General features: G+C 48.6%; 1 protein-coding gene across 1 annotated transcript; it reads right to left on the bottom strand.

The window, feature by feature from the left end:
- Positions 1-43: 43 nt before the first annotated feature.
- Positions 44-17373, bottom strand: TOMM40 (translocase of outer mitochondrial membrane 40). The gene is made up of 9 exons (XM_068135350.2): positions 16832-17373; positions 16460-16527; positions 15558-15650; positions 15241-15342; positions 11297-11402; positions 10851-10973; positions 2444-2520; positions 2043-2145; positions 44-1935 (listed from the first exon to the last, which is right to left on the bottom strand). The coding sequence occupies exons 1-9, from the start codon at positions 16995-16997 to the stop codon at positions 1796-1798; spliced, it is 978 nt and encodes a 325-aa protein (XP_067991451.1). The 5' UTR covers positions 16998-17373; the 3' UTR covers positions 44-1795.
- Positions 17374-17595: the final 222 nt, after the last annotated feature.

The raw sequence follows: 17595 nt of genomic DNA, 5'->3' as shown, positions 1-17595 counted from the left end.
ACTGAAGAACACGTTTGAGCGTACAGGGAGCAGCACAACAATGCTGTAAACAAAGTTTCTTTTTATTTCGAACGAGACAGGTGCAGGTGGTAATCTGCGAAGAGAGACTGAGAGGACAGACACGTCAACAAGTCACACGACTGGTCATCGACCGGTGTGTACAAAGTAACGAGGAACCTTTGCTGGATCAATCATGATCAACGAAACTGGTGGGGGAAAAACCCCAAAATACACCGTCATGGAGAACCTCATAGGAACCTGACAAACGGATGTAATTACAGGGTTCGCTTTGTGTAAAATGATTTGGAAAAACACAGGAAAATGTACAACAACTGAGTATTTGTAACAGAGGAAAAATAAACGTTACCAGGACTCATAAAACTAACCAGGTATTTAATCTTTAACTATCATGAGTCACGAGTTCCATCGTAATCACTGAACATGAAGCTTCCCTCGTCCCTCTTCAAATTGTCCGACACCATTCATGCAACTGGTCGAGCACATCACACCCGACGCACACCGATCCCTCCGACTACACGAACAGCTTCACAGATATTTTAACCAGAGTTGTCAATTCAAACAGGTTGGTGCAAATGGGCAGCAAAACGTTCATGAAAAGACCATTACCAATGTTTTCTGAAACATGCTCATTGGTTGCTTTTCTTATGAGCTTGTGTAAAATGCAATTTAAGTGAAAAGTCATGGTTGGCGGGGGGGGGGGGGGGGGGGGTGGATGAGAGGGCTATGGGGCATGGCAGGTCATAATATAATCCAGCAAACGACGAGGTTGTTGCTGTAGTGATCTCAGGAGGGCCCCACACAGGGGCAGATTTGGAGACCGCAGACGGGATGGCATTTTAATCCGATGAGGAACCCATCGTAGCCCGGCTCTCCGATCCCACGAGGACGATTAGAAGGCCCGGCCAACCGATCGCGAGGGCCCGGCCCTCCGATCCCATGAGGGTGCTAATAAGGCCCGTCCTGCCGATCCCACGATGAGGCGGAAGGGTCAGGCCTGCTCATCCCGCAACAGGCCAGGTCCGAATATTTCAGAAGGAATCTCAAGGCATATGGCCTCGAGATATCAGCCAAAGTCTGGAAAGTTCCTGGCCAGGTGGCACCCTTAATGCCAACTTACAAAGTGAAGCACTCCATGAGGTTTCTCTCTCTGGTTATACAATAGTAGATAAACCAGTTACATATCAAGATGCAGCAAACTAACCAACGAACAGAGGCATTTACCATCATCATACTCATTTACCATCCATAAACAACACAGCCAGCTTGCTCTGTTATGGGGATGACGTGTGCTGACCACGTGACTGCTTCTTAACTTTACAAAAACCAGGCACCAGGTAAAATGAAACAAAAGAAAAACAGTTTAATAGAAATCAAACAAAATAACATTAATTTTTTTTATATTATAATTAAAAAAAATACCGAGGAGATGGAATGTGGGGTGGTGTGGGTCCACAGCAGGAGGTTGCTTTCGAGGTAGAGCTTGAACAATGAAGGCCCAAAGTATAATATTTTCTCCTTTTTTGCCGCCTAATTTAACCTCTCTCCCCCAACCCAACCGCAGATGCATTTGACTCATTTATCATCCATGCATCCCCCTCTTTGATTACTCTTTTGCTCGCAGCAAAGGCCCAAATCACACAATTCTTGCACTCGGACATCTCAATCTCTCTCTCCCTCCGTCTGTCTGTATATTCCCTTCTATATCTCTCTGTATATTTCTCTCTGCCATCCTGCTCTGTCCACCCCACTCGGTTCCGTCTTCCATTCGAGCCCCTCAACCTATAGTGAGTCCAAATCCACACTGGAACTTGTGTTTGCGGTGATTAATGGCGGCCGCGAGGGCAAGAGTCAAAGGAAGAGGAGGAAGCTTCTTCTCAAGGACACTGCTCACTGTCCAATTACTGTCCACAGAACCTAGTCGGAGGCACAGAGCGCTCAGGTCAATGCTGGAAATGGAGCCGGATGCCCGGGTAGAAAACAAAACGACGATGCTCTAATGCCTCGTCCGAATGCAAACATACCTCGGAACACCATGTTTGTTCGGGGCAAGTCAACCTGGTAGCCCAGGGTGCACAAAGTTTCCTGGAGACGAGCGTTCGCTTCCAGCTCCACACCTACCTGGATCTGCAAATACAGTTATCAAATTGAATGTGTACATCATCAATACAAGTGGAAATGCTTGTAAAAGGAAATGCACACTTAGATCCCCACTTGCGTGTACTATTGCCAATGCCTGCATGAACTCCCTGACCACAAACTTTTGAATGAAACGATGCTGGTCTATCACAAGTGTGAAAAGGAAACCCTTCAGTAGGATGCTACAAATATTTAAACAACGGTGAAGCCTTTGGTAAAACAATGGCAAAATAGGACGAGAACAAGCAACGATCACACACAACAAAGAGAGCACAGTGATGGTCACCTGATCGCTGGCCTTGTGATGGTAACTAGCATGCACTCCACTGGCTCCGATGTTCATGGTCGCCACCCAGTTGTTTACTACACAGACAACATATGACTGAAGGGAGGCACCACCTTGTATTGCACAGTTTTGCATATTAATTCCATAAACACAACAATGTATATGCATAATGTGTGTGTACACGTCTGGCATTGATAATTAAAAGGTGCAAGCAATTTGGGGAGGAAAGATGTTAACCGCGGTGGAGCCACGTGTGGGTTACGTATCGATACGAAAGCGCAAGCAACGTAAAATGTCTCACATCCTTTCTTTTTATTCCCCATCACTGTTCGAATTCCAGAGAGTTGGATCTGATCAATTTGAATTTGTAAATGTTTTTACTGTAATGGAGCAAACGTGGATGTCACTGAAACTCCAAAGTTGACATGACGTGTTACGCATGACATGTTACGCAACCGTGATTAACACCACAGTTACGGATGGCCGATTTGCGAGACTTTAACTCCCGAGGCGAAAACTCAATGGCGGATTCAAGCTCAACACAAAGTTAAACGCGCGGAATGGCGGACACAACAAAGCTCCGCCCGCCGCCTTATCTACTAAAATCAAACACCCAGGAAAACTGCGTTCAGATATATACAGAAAATAATATAAGGATTTATTATTTATAAGTAAAGACAGTGAAAAAGCCCGCGCCGGTAATACTAATAAATCGAATAAGCCTAAATTGGGATCCCAGACACAACAGATATCAAACACGATACGAGGGAGGTGAATACGAAAATAACACGTCTTTTTGGTTTATGCACAGTGTATTCGCGGGTACGGCCTTATCTCGTCCTTGTCGTCTTGGTGACCGCCGTCCAACACCCGGCTCCTTTCGGCCCCGATGTACCCACGAGGCCTCGCTCCAAGTTCCACAAGCCCCGATCGCACACCACGAGGTCCCTCGCTCCAAGTTCCACAAGGCCTCGCTCCAAGCACCACGCGCCCGACGCAGGCCAGCGGCTCCACACGAGGTCGATCTCCACAAGGTCCGTGCACCAAAGGTTCAACGTAAGCTGCACAAAGCAAGCGAACTCCACTTGACTCGACTCTCTTTTGGGAGTGCTGGCAGCCAAGTGCCAACTGTTCGGTGCCAACTGCCAACTCCGACGAACTCTCCTGCTGTGTGCCAACTGCCAACGAACTGCTCCGAACTGCTCACGAACTGCCGCGAACTGCTGCGAACTGCCGTGTGCTCTGTGTGCCCGGTGTGCCCTGTGTGCCCGGTGTCCCACGAAATGGCGTCCGACCGTCGCTAATATCTCTGGCCGATGACGTCACATTGGCGCACTCCTCAGCCAATAATAGCCTCCCAACTCGCCGGCTCGCCCAGGTCACGCCCTCTGCGGCATCCCACTCCTGACATCTCCCGTCCCCGACCCCGCGGTGCTTGTGTTATAACACGTGCCAGGCGAGGTTTGTAGGCCTTGGAGGTGTAAACGGTGGCGGCCAATTGTGGCGGTGTTTTTGGCCTGGTTTCCTGTCCATTTATTCCGAAGTCATTGTCAGGGAAAGGAATTATTTAATGTTGCGCTAAGGACCTAACTAATGTTTATGTGGTTTGCAGTGCCATAATGGACAAAGGTTTGACTACTAGGTGAGACTCACAGGGGCGTTACCTTTAATCCCTCACTATTTAACACTCGAACCTCCAGGTAGGTCCACAATCATACATCTTCCCCCGACAAACGCCTAAACATCAAGAACTTATTACATGTAGAGTCCCTGTCACGACAGCCGAATACCTACCTATTCAGATCTACCTAGCTCTAGATGTTGCTCTACCAAATTCATAACACAGCCCCCCCCCCTGGAACCGTAGCTCCTGCAAGGTTCACCGCAGGCTCTACCATTCCAGCCTTAACACTTACTGTCACACACTTAATTAACCTATGAAATAAATCAGGAAGGGCTGTGGGAAGTGAGTCGGACTACCTACCTACACTTCCTTAACATGCTGAACCCCTTAACCATCATGCAAGTATGTACATTTTCTTCGTTGTTCCTGTGGAGGGAGGAAACAAACAACACACAACACTAACTTAACCACAAAACTTAACCATCTTTCCAAAACTCAAAACTCTAACCTTTGTACATACCCCGGTCTACAGACCGCGTCCCCCGGTGGATGCCACAAGACACAACCTTACCTGCGGGGCCATCCCCAATGCATCCCCCTAAATTTCCACGGGCCCTGTCCAGATGTTACAGGTGAGTGACACGGCTCGGTGGATTTCGCCCACATTCATGCAACACAGACCCCTTAACCACTCATTCTCATTCCATAGGTCATCAAGGCATTTCAAAAATCAACAAAGCACTTATTTCAATACACCCCCTGCAGGACCATGGCATTGATGTCATTCACGTGTGTGTGCATTCCTCAACTAGGCAGCGGGGAGGTACCGCACAAAAAGATGGTGGGGGCGCATCAGGCTGTGGTGCCCGCAGTCCCAAAAACAAGTCAACCGACTTACAAGTTCATTGCCCCCCCCCCCCCTTTACCTCTTGGCCCCGTGACAGCCCAACAGCCCCTTTCCGCCGTTACCTCGCCGGTGAGGGTCTCCACACACCCCAGGCTCCTTTGCCTCCTGCTTTCGCGCAGCAACACGGGTCACCGGGGGACTTCCTCACCCCGCGGCGCCCAACCAGACCCTCCACCGACGAGCTCCAATTTCCAGTTACCACCGGCTGCCAGGGGTAATTGCCGCAGAGGGGGGCCCGCAGCCATCGCTCCTCAGAGCTTGCTCTGTACCTGCGGACACACACACCTTCCCCACCCACAAGACCCCAAAACACACTTCCTCCCCCGCTGCCATTCAATTCTCCACACAACTCAGCACAATTCAGTACAATTCTTGGTGTAAAAGGTGTTACAAGGCTTGTCATGGCCTGCCACATGTGAAATCCCCCAGTTCACATTTAAACCATCACACATTTCCAAAAGCACATTTCCAAAAGCACAAGTATCGCCCCTCATTATCTCCAATAATCATCACTCACTCTCCAGGTTCCACTCTCACGACCACATCAAAACACCTAACCACAATACAAAAACATACGCCACCCACAAGACACTGTGGCTCCCATTCCATCCCCTCACCGGCCATGTCATCACTCTCACCCGCCTCCCAACTCCAAATTACATGTCCCCAATTTCCCAAAGCAAATCCTGAAGCCTGGGACAGTACTCCTCAAAACACTCACCTCAAGTGCAGGTAGTTGCAGGTTGGTCAGGTTCAAAGTGCAATCCACCCATACAATTCCCAAAATTTCACATTGGGCCTACCAAATACTTCCAAATTTCTCTTTTGTCCCCACTACACTGGCAGGTATGTGGATCCGCATCCAACGGTGATCATCACTACACAACTACCTGTGGCCACGACAGCTCTGCACCTCTACCGTGCAAGGGTCACCGGGACAAGGTGAGCAGTCAAAACGCCAACATGGCCCATGAGTGTCCATAAGGGCGCGACCCACCATCCATCCTTCGGCCCCCCTGCGAGGAACACAGCTGCAGCAGCCCCAGCTGGCCAATGTGGTGAGCACTTGCTGCCACAACACACACTACCGCACACACAACCTCGGCCCTGGGGGGCACGGTCGCAGTGCGTGGCATCCCTACAGCCACGTCCCCTGCACCTCCCCATCATCCCCCAGTCCGACTACAGAACTGCAGCCCCCCCAGTGCTCACCCACACTTGACCGCACCAAGGTTCAGTCAACAGCCATGCTCCACCAGGAGACCCACCCAGAAGACATGGTCCACACACCTCGGACACGCACAGCACCACGTTGACCCTCAGGCTACACAACTACATCCCCATCATCCCGCGTCCCAAATATCAGCACAGTTGCCCCCGCAACCAGTTGAAAGCTGTGCCTTGCTACCCTATTAATTTCATCACAGCCTCCAACACTTTGGTCTACACACCTGGATCAATAATGGCGTCACTGTACAGTGTCCACCATGGCATTTCAAAATCCACCCTTAAATTTCCATCTAACCCACAGATTACCCATGCCAACCATTTGTCACATTTCACTAACCTCACCAAAGAAGGATGCTTTGCCATACACATGCCAGCCGAGCATGGCCCATATGCTCGGCTCGTTACACATCTCCCGATTCACATCCCCATGGCTCTCTTCCCAACCCGAGAGTCCATAAATCATAACGGAGCATCTGTGGAAGGTCACTCACACCATCACGTTCCACAGATGCCCCAATGGTTGTCCGGCAGGCTATCTCCATCCCTGTCCATTCGGTTTGACCCGCGTCCATAGACCAACCACCATGCCAGGTCACCACATGCTGGTTGTCCCAGAGTCCCTGGAGGAGGGTGCCAGGCCGCATGCCCGGGTGGTCACCACATCAGTCCCAAGTTGGCCGTCCGCAGTGCCACCACCAAAGCGCGACCCACAACACCTCCCCCTAGTGGTCCTCAATATTTGCCATCCCAGGCTTGAGAAACCACCTCGGACCTCCCTGGAGGTCTTAACCCCCACCAGGGTCCGGTGACCCTGCCGGCCCGAGCCACCAGCTCGGACGGCGCCCCGACGGACAAGGGACGCCACACTCCACCAGACCCCCCGTGGGACCCAGGAGGTCGTACCTCGACACCCAAGGCTGGACCCCACGTCCAAATCTCGCCATCACAGCCCCCCAGCTGGCCGGCATACCCAAATTTTGAAAGGGGCAACTTTTGCCCGAGGCCATCACCCATGACCTCTCCATGTCCAAATCCCGCAGCCCGGGGACCAATCCCCACCATGGCTGCTCCAAATCAATTTCCCATTGTAATTTTATTTTAAATTTTATTTTACAAATTTTCATTCCCACTGCCAAACCGCAGCTGCAGGGAACAACCTCTACCACCGGTTGTTCTGCCCCTCCCTGCAGTTGATCCAAATTCCCTACAGGGACCAAATCTCCAGAAGCTCTATCTCCCGATCCTCCAAGATCCAAATCCAGCCCGGAGCCAACACACTCCCCCAACTGGTTGTCCAATTTTGGAGCCTCTGTTTCCAAATAGCAGTGTACAGTGAGCGTCCCCTCGGTCATTCCAACCACCTCCTCGGACCAACTCACCTCATCACCCAGGCTCCTTTGGGCCTGAACAAGCTCTACCTCCATGGGACTGTCACAGGTCTCCAGCCGCTGGATCAAATCATCCTCATCATTTCCACAAATCATTCCCGGCCCCGCCAGGCTTTGATCAATATCCCCAATAAATACCTGGTCCGGCTCCATTGCACGGACCCCCAAAAACTCTACCCCCTCTTGCTCCGCACCACCGCCCTGGTGCTGCACAATTCCAAATTCATCCCCCGGTTGGGGTGTTGTGACATCCACACGGTCCCAATAAACAACCAGGCCAGAATGTGGGAAACATTCCCCATTACAACTCTCACATTCCAAATTTCCTTCCCCGCTCACCTGTGGACACTCCACGTTTACCTGCAGGCATTCCCCATCTACCTGTACACATTCCCCATCGAACTGTGGACATTCTCCGCTCACCTGTACACTTACCACAATTGCCATTTCCCTAATTTTTCCTTCCAATTTTTCATTCCTCTCTTTCATTTGTTCATTCATTCGTTCATTCACTTTTCCCTCCAATCCCTCAATTTTTCTGTCCATCCCTTCGATCTGTTCTTTTAAACCCTCCTTCAATCTATCCATTTGCCCCTCCATGTTTTTTGTTTGGGCATTAATTTTGTTCTCCAATCGATCACTCATTCCCTTCATTCCTTCCCTACATTCCTTCCCCTGGGACTCCATTTTTCTTTCCATTCCTTCAATTTCCTTACTCATTTTATTTTCCAGCCCGTCAATTTTATCATTTATTCCCCGACTGGCTCGCTCACTCTGTGCGTTCATGTCTCCCATCTGCTTTCCCAATCGCTCACTGTTCTTTTCCATCCCTTCCATTTTTCGAAGCAATTGACCCAACATCTGGTCGGTTGTCGGGGCCGTTCCTACTACTCCCGACTCCCCGGTGGGGGAGGGGGATAAGTTGGTGCTCAGGACGAGGGAGGTTCCAAGGCTCACCTCTACATCAAATTCCCCTATTTCCGGCTCACTCCCAACGCTGACGGAGGCCTCGCTGCGTACTTCCATCTCATCAATTTCCGACATCCGCTTTCCGGAAGATTGTTTCCCGCGCGCGTATTTATTTTAATAATTCCTGAAACAATTTAAATTTGACGAAGACGCGATATCGCGCTCCGTTTGCCCGATTGATTATTAAATTTCTCCGCCTCGACTATAAAAATCTTGCGTTCGAACGTCGGGCGCAATGTACGCCCGACCGTGTCGATGTCTCGCCGCGGACAAAAAAAATTTGTCCGACGGGTTCAAATCCTACACTCCTGACACCACTTGTTACGCAACCGTGATTAACACCACAGTTACGGATGGCCGATTTGCGAGACTAACTCCCGAGGCGAAAACTCAATGGCGGATTCAAGCTCAACACAAAGTTAAACGCGCGGAATGGCGGACACAACAAAGCTCCGCCCGCCGCCTTATCTACTAAAATCAAACACCCAGGAAAACTGCGTTCAGATATATACAGAAAATAATATAAGGATTTATTATTTATAAGTAAAGACAGTGAAAAAGCCCGCGCCGGTAATACTAATAAATCGAATAAGCCTAAATTGGGATCCCAGACACAACAGATATCAAACACGATACGAGGGAGGTGAATACGAAAATAACACGTCTTTTTGGTTTATGCACAGTGTATTCGCGGGTACGGCCTTATCTCGTCCTTGTCGTCTTGGTGACCGCCGTCCAACACCCGGCTCCTTTCGGCCCCGATGTACCCACGAGGCCTCGCTCCAAGTTCCACAAGCCCCGATCGCACACCACGAGGTCCCTCGCTCCAAGTTCCACAAGGCCTCGCTCCAAGCACCACGCGCCCGACGCAGGCCAGCGGCTCCACACGAGGTCGATCTCCACAAGGTCCGTGCACCAAAGGTTCAACGTAAGCTGCACAAAGCAAGCGAACTCCACTTGACTCGACTCTCTTTTGGGAGTGCTGGCAGCCAAGTGCCAACTGTTCGGTGCCAACTGCCAACTCCGGCGAACTCTCCTGCTGTGTGCCAACTGCCAACGAACTGCTCCGAACTGCTCACGAACTGCTGCGAACTGCCGCGAACTGCTGCGAACTGCCGTGTGCTCTGTGTGCCCGGTGTGCCCTGTGTGCCCGGTGTCCCACGAAATGGCGTCCGACCGTCGCTAATATCTCTGGCCGATGACGTCACATTGGCGCACTCCTCAGCCAATAATAGCCTCCCAACTTGCCGGCTCGCCCAGGTCACGCCCTCTGCGGCATCCCACTCCTGACATCTCCCGTCCCCGACCCCGCGGTGCTTGTGTTATAACACGTGCCAGGCGAGGTTTGTAGGCCTTGGAGGTGTAAACGGTGGCGGCCAATTGTGGCGGTGTTTTTGGCCTGGTTTCCTGTCCATTTATTCCGAAGTCATTGTCAGGGAAAGGAATTATTTAATGTTGCGCTAAGGACCTAACTAATGTTTATGTGGTTTGCAGTGCCATAATGGACAAAGGTTTGACTACTAGGTGAGACTCACAGGGGCGTTACCTTTAATCCCTCACTATTTAACACTCGGACCTCCAGGTAGGTCCACAATCATACATCTTCCCCCGACAAACGCCTAAACATCAAGAACTTATTACATGTAGAGTCCCTGTCACGACAGCCGAATACCTACCTATTCAGATCTACCTAGCTCTAGATGTTGCTCTACCAAATTCATAACAGTATCGATACGAAAGCGCAAGCAACGTAAAATGTCTCACATCCTTTCTTTTTATTCCCCATCACTGTTCGAATTCCAGAGAGTTGGATCTGATCAATTTGAATTTGTAAATGTTTTTACTGTAATGGAGCAAACGTGGATGTCACTGAAACTCCAAAGTTGACATGACGGAAATAGCGCCACCGTTGATGGTATCCGGTATTACAAATGTTCCTTTGTCAAGATATGGCATACTGGGCTGAGAAAGGTATTCCCAAGCGTAGGGCAGGAGTACCCGCTAGTGGAAACAATCAATCAATCCAAACGTATCATAATGCCAAGCAGAGGTGATGGTTTTGATATAAAAATGGATTCACAGAGGTCCAAAAGCTCCACAATGAGGCGGTTTGGTGTCACTACACCCGTTTAACTTGCGTATACACAAAATACAAAGAATCTGATGGGAAGGCTGTTTCGATCCGGTTGAATATAATTGGCCTAAATGCGGAGTGGATAAGACCATCGGAAGCTAAGCGAGCATACACCATTTCTCAATGATCTACCGTCCACTCATGTGCTCCAATACCCGCATATCTGGCGACGATCGTGGACATGGCTCCCTCTTCTCCAGGACGACGATGGTAGACGAGCTCTCCACCGAGGGCCAGTGTTGGGGAAAGCGCCTGAAGATAATGTGTAACCAAAACAGCTATAAAAGGGCGAGTGTGGGTAAACAGAAAGAGGAAATGGTTTGATAAACCCGGGCAAAGGTGGGAACACGAAACCTAAAGAGAAGACAGGCATGGTACTGAACACAGTATTTTGGAGTAACCAAGTAATTGAACCGTTTTTTGTTTAAAAAAAATAGTTCGATGAAAATGTATCGAAGTTGAACAAAGGTGATAATGTGGATGCAGCAAGACAGAAAACACAAACAAATGGCGACACCAAACCTTGAGTTCGGTAAAAATACAATCTTTGACCAGGCAGTATAAATAATCCCTTCCTCCTACCCCGTGTTGCAGCTCTCACCTGATCCTAATAGCACATCCGGGTTTCCCAAAGCAATGGCAGCAGTGTAGCTTGGGGCTCGGTACTCGGTGTCCACCTGCCACGTTACAAACCTCGACTTCTGGGTCTGTAGGTGTGAGGGAGAAGGGGAGGGGGGAGAGAGAGAGTGAGCGAGAAATACAAAGGGTGTGATAAACAGACACTGACAGACTTCATAGAACACGATACCCCAGTGTTCAAATGTAAAGATGCTTCAATTTAAATAAAATAATATTTCCCCCCTGTCTGTTTGTCTGTGAACAGGATATCTCAAAAAGTTGTGGACGGATTCGGATGAAATTTGGTGGAGAGGTTGGGCATGTGACAAGGACGAAACGATTATATTTTGGTGACAATCTGGATCCGGATCTGGATCCAAGATGTTTTTTTCAGTGATTCTTCACCATTGAGTACAACAACAACAACAACAACAACAACAACATGCATTTTAAGGCCATTTTCCCTGCAAGAGCGGAAGTTAGCCTTGCATGACATGTCATGGTTAGCCATGACAATCTTCTCCATTTTGCCCTATTTTCTGCATCTCCCGTTGTTAACCCCCTTGCCCACATTTCTTCTTCCACCATCTTTAGCCATTCTTCTTCACCATTGAGTGACGAGGCTAAAACCAATACATAGCACGATACCTTAAAAAAGCTATGAACAGATTCGTACGGACAGGTTTGGTGTGAAAACAAGGACAAATCGATTCGATATTAGTGAAGATCCGAATCCGGATCAGAATACGAGAATTTAAAATTCCCATGTATTTAAAATACCCAAATAAAACATGATATTTTAAAAAGTTATGGACGACTTGTGACAAAATCTGGTGAATGAGTTGGGTAAGTGAAAGGAACAAGCCGATTAGCTTTTGGTTCAGGTCCGGAACTCGATCCGACCTATCGGTGGGATACAAAACAAACTGTTCAGCCTGGCACCGACTGGCACACAGGAATACACAACACAGGAGGCTCTCTACAGTGTGCCGTTCTACTCGTGCTTGAACATGTAACATTAGTTATTCGTGTCTGTTGTTTGTGTCCTTTATGACGTCCTTAAAAACACCAAGTTTCCTGTTTGGAATGATTTTCAACAGGCAGACAGAGTAAAAGTATATCTCACTCCTGTTTGGGCATGCGTGCCTGGGATGAGATTCCATAGAATCTTACTATAATTCACCAAATGTCCGTCCGTTCTAAGGTACTGCAAAAACGGCTCAACCGATTGCAACGAAATTTTGGGTGGGTATTCCTGGGAGTAAAATAGGCTATATTGTTTTTCAAATTTTTCCAAGTTTTACAATTTTCCAGTTTTTCCAAACACGATGGAATAATATTTACCGATATGAACAGTAATGTGGTTTTGTTGAAATTCTACAAATACTGTTTATTCTATGTACCAGGAGAGAGTAGATCGACTCCTGACGAACTCTTCCTATATAAATGTGCCGCTCCGAAGTAACATGGCAGCGTGTGCAAAGCGACTGAGAAACAGGTGTTGCGGCCGCTTCCGTGTTATAGAATTCAATCTTTTTTCAAAATGAACGCCATGTAATGTTTAGATTTTGATGATTTGCGTGTGATATGATTCAACGGATGTTTATATGAATCGTTTAAAATAAAAAAGCCTTCAATTTCTGATATTTTGCCTTTTCATTTGGGCCTCCCAATTGAAGCCACGCCCATAGGGCAGGTACCGTTGCTAGTTTGTTAAATTCAAAGTTCTGCTAAGCTGCATATTCGTCATCCGATTGATGTTACGATTTGTATTCAAAAGCTTAACATTCAATGTAAATCAAGTTGTTCCTCAAACATAAACTGACGTTTACAGACAGCCGGAAAGGACCCAATGCTTAAGGCTGCTTTTTGCTTCACGTTATTGGTGTTAAAAACCACACACGCATGACCGCACGTGAAATGTCTCCATGGGATATTGATGAAAACACAAACTTGCAAAATTGCTGAACTTGGAAAAACCTCGGCCGAGAATAGATCACAGGCTTCTGGCTGAAGCAATGAGATGCTTTACACAATCACCACATTTGAGCATTCAACAAACTTATTCAAGAGGAAAAGGTAGTAGATTAATGGCTCACAGAAGGTACACCTTCCTCTTCCCAAAATCTGAAGACCCCCAACAACCTCACAAATATAAAGAAATAACAAGTCTACCAACAACATAAAACTACAGCTGGGAATCATCCCAGAAATTATGTACCGCCACCTAATACAAGGATGCCTAGAGGCAGAACAGAAAGGATGTAAAGAGGATGCTGCGGAACAATAGACCACCTACTACTGAACAAGGCCATGGTCGAAAATTGTAAAATGAGAAGAACCAAATGGGGCACAGCCTCGATAGACTACAAAAAAAAAAAAGATAGACCCACTAAGCAACCTCATTGATGAGCAACGACACAGATGCACCCTGACATCCAATAACAGAACATCCAAAGACACAAGGAGACATCTACTGTACATGGATGATTTCCCTGGAATGGCTAATAAGAAAGAGGTCAGCACAATAAAATGAATGAATGAATGAATGAATGATCGTTTTAAGGCCATTTTCCCCACTAGAGCGGGGGTTAGCCTTGCGGGCCCCATGACAATCATGGTTCCCTGTTTGAGGCAATGTTTTTATGGCCGGATGCCCTTCCTGACGCCAACCCTTGGTCACGCTATTACGATGCGCAGGGATACGGTGTACCTATTCTAAATCGGGGTACACACCGTGGTCATTCATCCCAGCAAGCTGGTACTCAATTTGCCGACCTCGGAAGGATGACAGGCTGAGTCAACCCCCCTGGCGTTAATTCAGCGATCGACCGGGATTCGAACACAGGATCCTAGGATCCCAAGCCGGCACCCTAACCGCTAAGCCAACGCCAGGCTAAAATGAATGAATGAATGGAAAGGTCAGCACAATAGGGAAGAAGAAAAATCATAACAAATGCATCAACATCAAGGACACTATACCAAAAGCTTTAAGAAGATGGCGGAACCGAGTCAATCGGACAGGTGTGGGTTCTGCATGGTAGAAACAAAGCACAAAATACCTCCTATCGGGATGTAAAAAACTCATGTCAGAGTAACTGTACAATCAAAGGCACAACAAGGTATGTGGAATAATCCATTGGCACATCTGCAGAAGTTTCAATATCCCAGTTCCACAAAACTCATGGAAACATGATCCAAAACAATCATTGGAAACAAGGACATCATGCTCACGCAAGACCTGATGATCCCATTCAGCATGAACATACAAAACAAAGCACTGTGACCAGACAATGTACTCAGACAAAAAGGAAAAGAAGGCATTTCTAATTGAGGATTTCGGTACTCAGTGATTTTGGTCTAATGCAGAAAGTAAGAAAATGACCAAATATCGAGATCTCAAGAATGAAGTGAAAAGGTCCTGGAAGCTGATAAGTGATAACACAGATAGTGTACCAGTGATTGTTGGAGCAACGAGAGTGGTAAAGAAGAACCTTGCAGAGATTTTAAATACCATCCCTGGGAACATTACCACAAAAGAACTACAGTTGGAGGCTGTACGGGGCTCAGTGACGATCCTGAAAGAAAAGATCCCTTGGAACAAAACTCTGAGACCAACACATCTTCACAACTTGGCCCATGAATCACAATTCTTCACCGAAGCGGGGGTTGGTTTAAGAGTCCTGGGCGGACTCTATTCCACCATCTGAAACCAAAATTATGGAGAAAACACGCACGCACGTACGTACGTACACACACACACACACACACACACACACACACACACACACACACACACACACACACACACACACACACACACACACACACACACACACACACACACACACACACACACACACACACACACACACACACACACACACACACACACACACACACACACACACACCAATTTCAAGTTACCTGGAAAGCTGCCTTAGCTCGTACTCCGTCAGTGACTTGATGAATGACTTGTCCATTCATACTCCCACTGTTATCAATATCACTGATACATACTGGGAAGCACTGCAAAAAGAGCCAATGAGTGGAGGGGGTGTAAAGGTGATCGCTTAGACAGCACGGAGGTACAGGAAACCATTTGCTGTTATTGTAAAAAAACAAAACATAAATTAGGCCTCGGGGATCAGATACAGAAAGAATATCCTGAGTCGATCCAAATAAGTTTTGAGAAAGTTCATGTCAACATCACTTTAAAAAAAAATCAGAGCACATTCACGAACCTCCGTGGGGCTGATCTGCTTCACTCCAACGTACGTAGCTCCAAAGTGGTAGTTAGAAACTCCCATGGTGCTAAGGTTGACTGTATGGCTAACCTAGAACAAAGTCAAGTTGTACAACAAGAGGGACATGACGGCTTTAGGAGGTGGAAGAGGTGGGTTGTTTATAAAAGATATAAGTTATGACATGCAAACCAGCAAAAGGTAGGGTCGTACGTGGAGGTAGGAGGACACGTGGTGGTAGGAGGGTATGTGGAGGTAGGAGGGTACGTGGAGGTAGGAGGGTACGTGGAGGTAGGAGGATATGTGGAAGTAGGAGGATACGTGGAGGTAGGAGGATACGTGGAGGTAGGAGGGTGCATGGAGGTACTCAGGGGTACGAGGCGGTACGCGGGGCCACGAGGCGGTACGCGGGGCCACGAGGCGGTATGCGCGGCCACGAGTAGGTATGCGCGGCCACGAGGAGGTACGCGGGGCACGGAGGCGGGACACGGGGATGGAGGAGGTACGCGGAGATGGAGGAGGTACGCGGGGATGGAGGAGGTACGCGGGGGAATGGAGGAGGTACATAGGGCAAGGGAAGGAGGAGGTACGCGGTGGCATAAGGAGGTACACAGGGCACGGAGGAGGTACGCGGGGCACGGAGGAGGTACGCGGGGCGCGCAGAAGGTACGCGGGGGCACGCAGGAGGTACACAGGGCACGTAGGAGGTACGCGGGGAACAAGAAGGTACGCGGGGCACAAGAAGGTACGCGGGGCACAAGAAGGTACGCGGGGGCACAAGGAGGTACACAGGGCACGGAGGAGGTACACGGGGCACGGAGGAGGTACACGGGGCACGGAGGGGGTACACGGGGAGCACGGAGGGGGTACACGGGGAATAAGGAGGTACGCGGGGCACTTACCTGAAAATGATTACTAAGCCCTTTATTGATGAGAAGTCGAACACCTTCCATCTGAACTGGGAAAACCTCTGCAAGGGAATGAGAGAATGATTAGGCCTACACCATGGTTGGTATGTCAATGAATGGGATATCGATGCAGTCATCAGAATGGAATGTGACCTTGACCTCACACAAGCAGGGAACACAAACCATTCCTAACCCCAACTCAAACCCTAAAACCGCCACCCCACCGTGAAACGTAGAGCAAAACTCCCACTTTACATACAAAGAGCCCATCGCAGGTGTCCCTCTTGTACAGTTGTACATCGCACCATGTCTATGCGAGTTGTGTTTCGTGACAGCGACGTGTCAGGCCGCCGGGTCGTCCTTCACCTTTACATTTCCGATGCAGCTCATCGAACGAGCCCGGGTTGTGATCCGCCGGGTCTTTGCCCGTCCCGGGTCCCGGGGTCGCGGGCACCGTCCCCGGCACAACGGGCATTCCGGTCATAGGGAACGGGGGAGGCACGGCCGGCGCGGCGGCCAAGACGTTGCCCATGATCGGGTCGGTGACCGTCAGGTGACGAGCGACCGGAGGGGAAATGGCAGGAAGGGAAAGGCCTCTTGCTTTGTATTGGAGCTTTCGAGGTACTTTCCGGTCCGAATGTGGAAGATGACGTCTTGTTTGGTAAAGTAAAATCCTTGAAATGCAAAATTAACCGTCTAGGCCCAAGGCCTCCACAGCGAGACCATGTGCTGCTGCAGCACCGCACACTCATTGGTCAACGCTCATCACGTGTCCTCCATAAAAATAGAATTTAGAAACTTTTTCATTTTCCTTTTTGAAATATTAATTGAACGAACATTAAAACATTACAAACACCGCTGTTAAACCTGTTTTGGAAGTCCTTTATAATATATGGCAATGGGTGTGTTCTATTTCCGATAAGCTTACGAGCGCCCGCCAGGTCGGCCGTTCCTTATGAACCGTTTCAATGGAGTGCTTGCTTGAGTGCTTAAGCCGCTTGGCGAGCGCTCCACAAGAATCTTGGAAGCTGGTCACACCACTGATGAGATGATCTTCTTTTGCAACTGCTAAACGCAGGCCATGTCCAGCTCTGATTTTACTAAATAAATTTATATATAAATAATAATAA

The sequence above is a fragment of the Myxine glutinosa genome, chromosome 14 (assembly GCF_964187855.1).
Source record: "Myxine glutinosa chromosome 14, kmMyxGlut1.1, whole genome shotgun sequence".
Classification (NCBI taxonomy): domain Eukaryota; kingdom Metazoa; phylum Chordata; class Myxini; order Myxiniformes; family Myxinidae; genus Myxine; species Myxine glutinosa.
The sequence above is the reverse complement of the archived record's forward strand: the minus strand, read 5'-3'. Positions and strand labels throughout refer to the sequence as shown.

Coding starts and splice junctions, on each gene's coding strand:
- TOMM40 (XM_068135350.2), bottom strand. CDS start 16,997: ATGGGCAACGTCTTGGCCGCCGCGCCGGCCGTGCCTCCCCCGTTCCCT. Junction 15,651..16,459: donor GGCTTAGTAATCATTTTCAG/GTAAGTGCCCCG, acceptor ACTTTGTTCTAG/GTTAGCCATACAGTCAACCT. Junction 15,343..15,557: donor AGCAGATCAGCCCCACGGAG/GTTCGTGAATGT, acceptor CTCTTTTTGCAG/TGCTTCCCAGTATGTATCAG.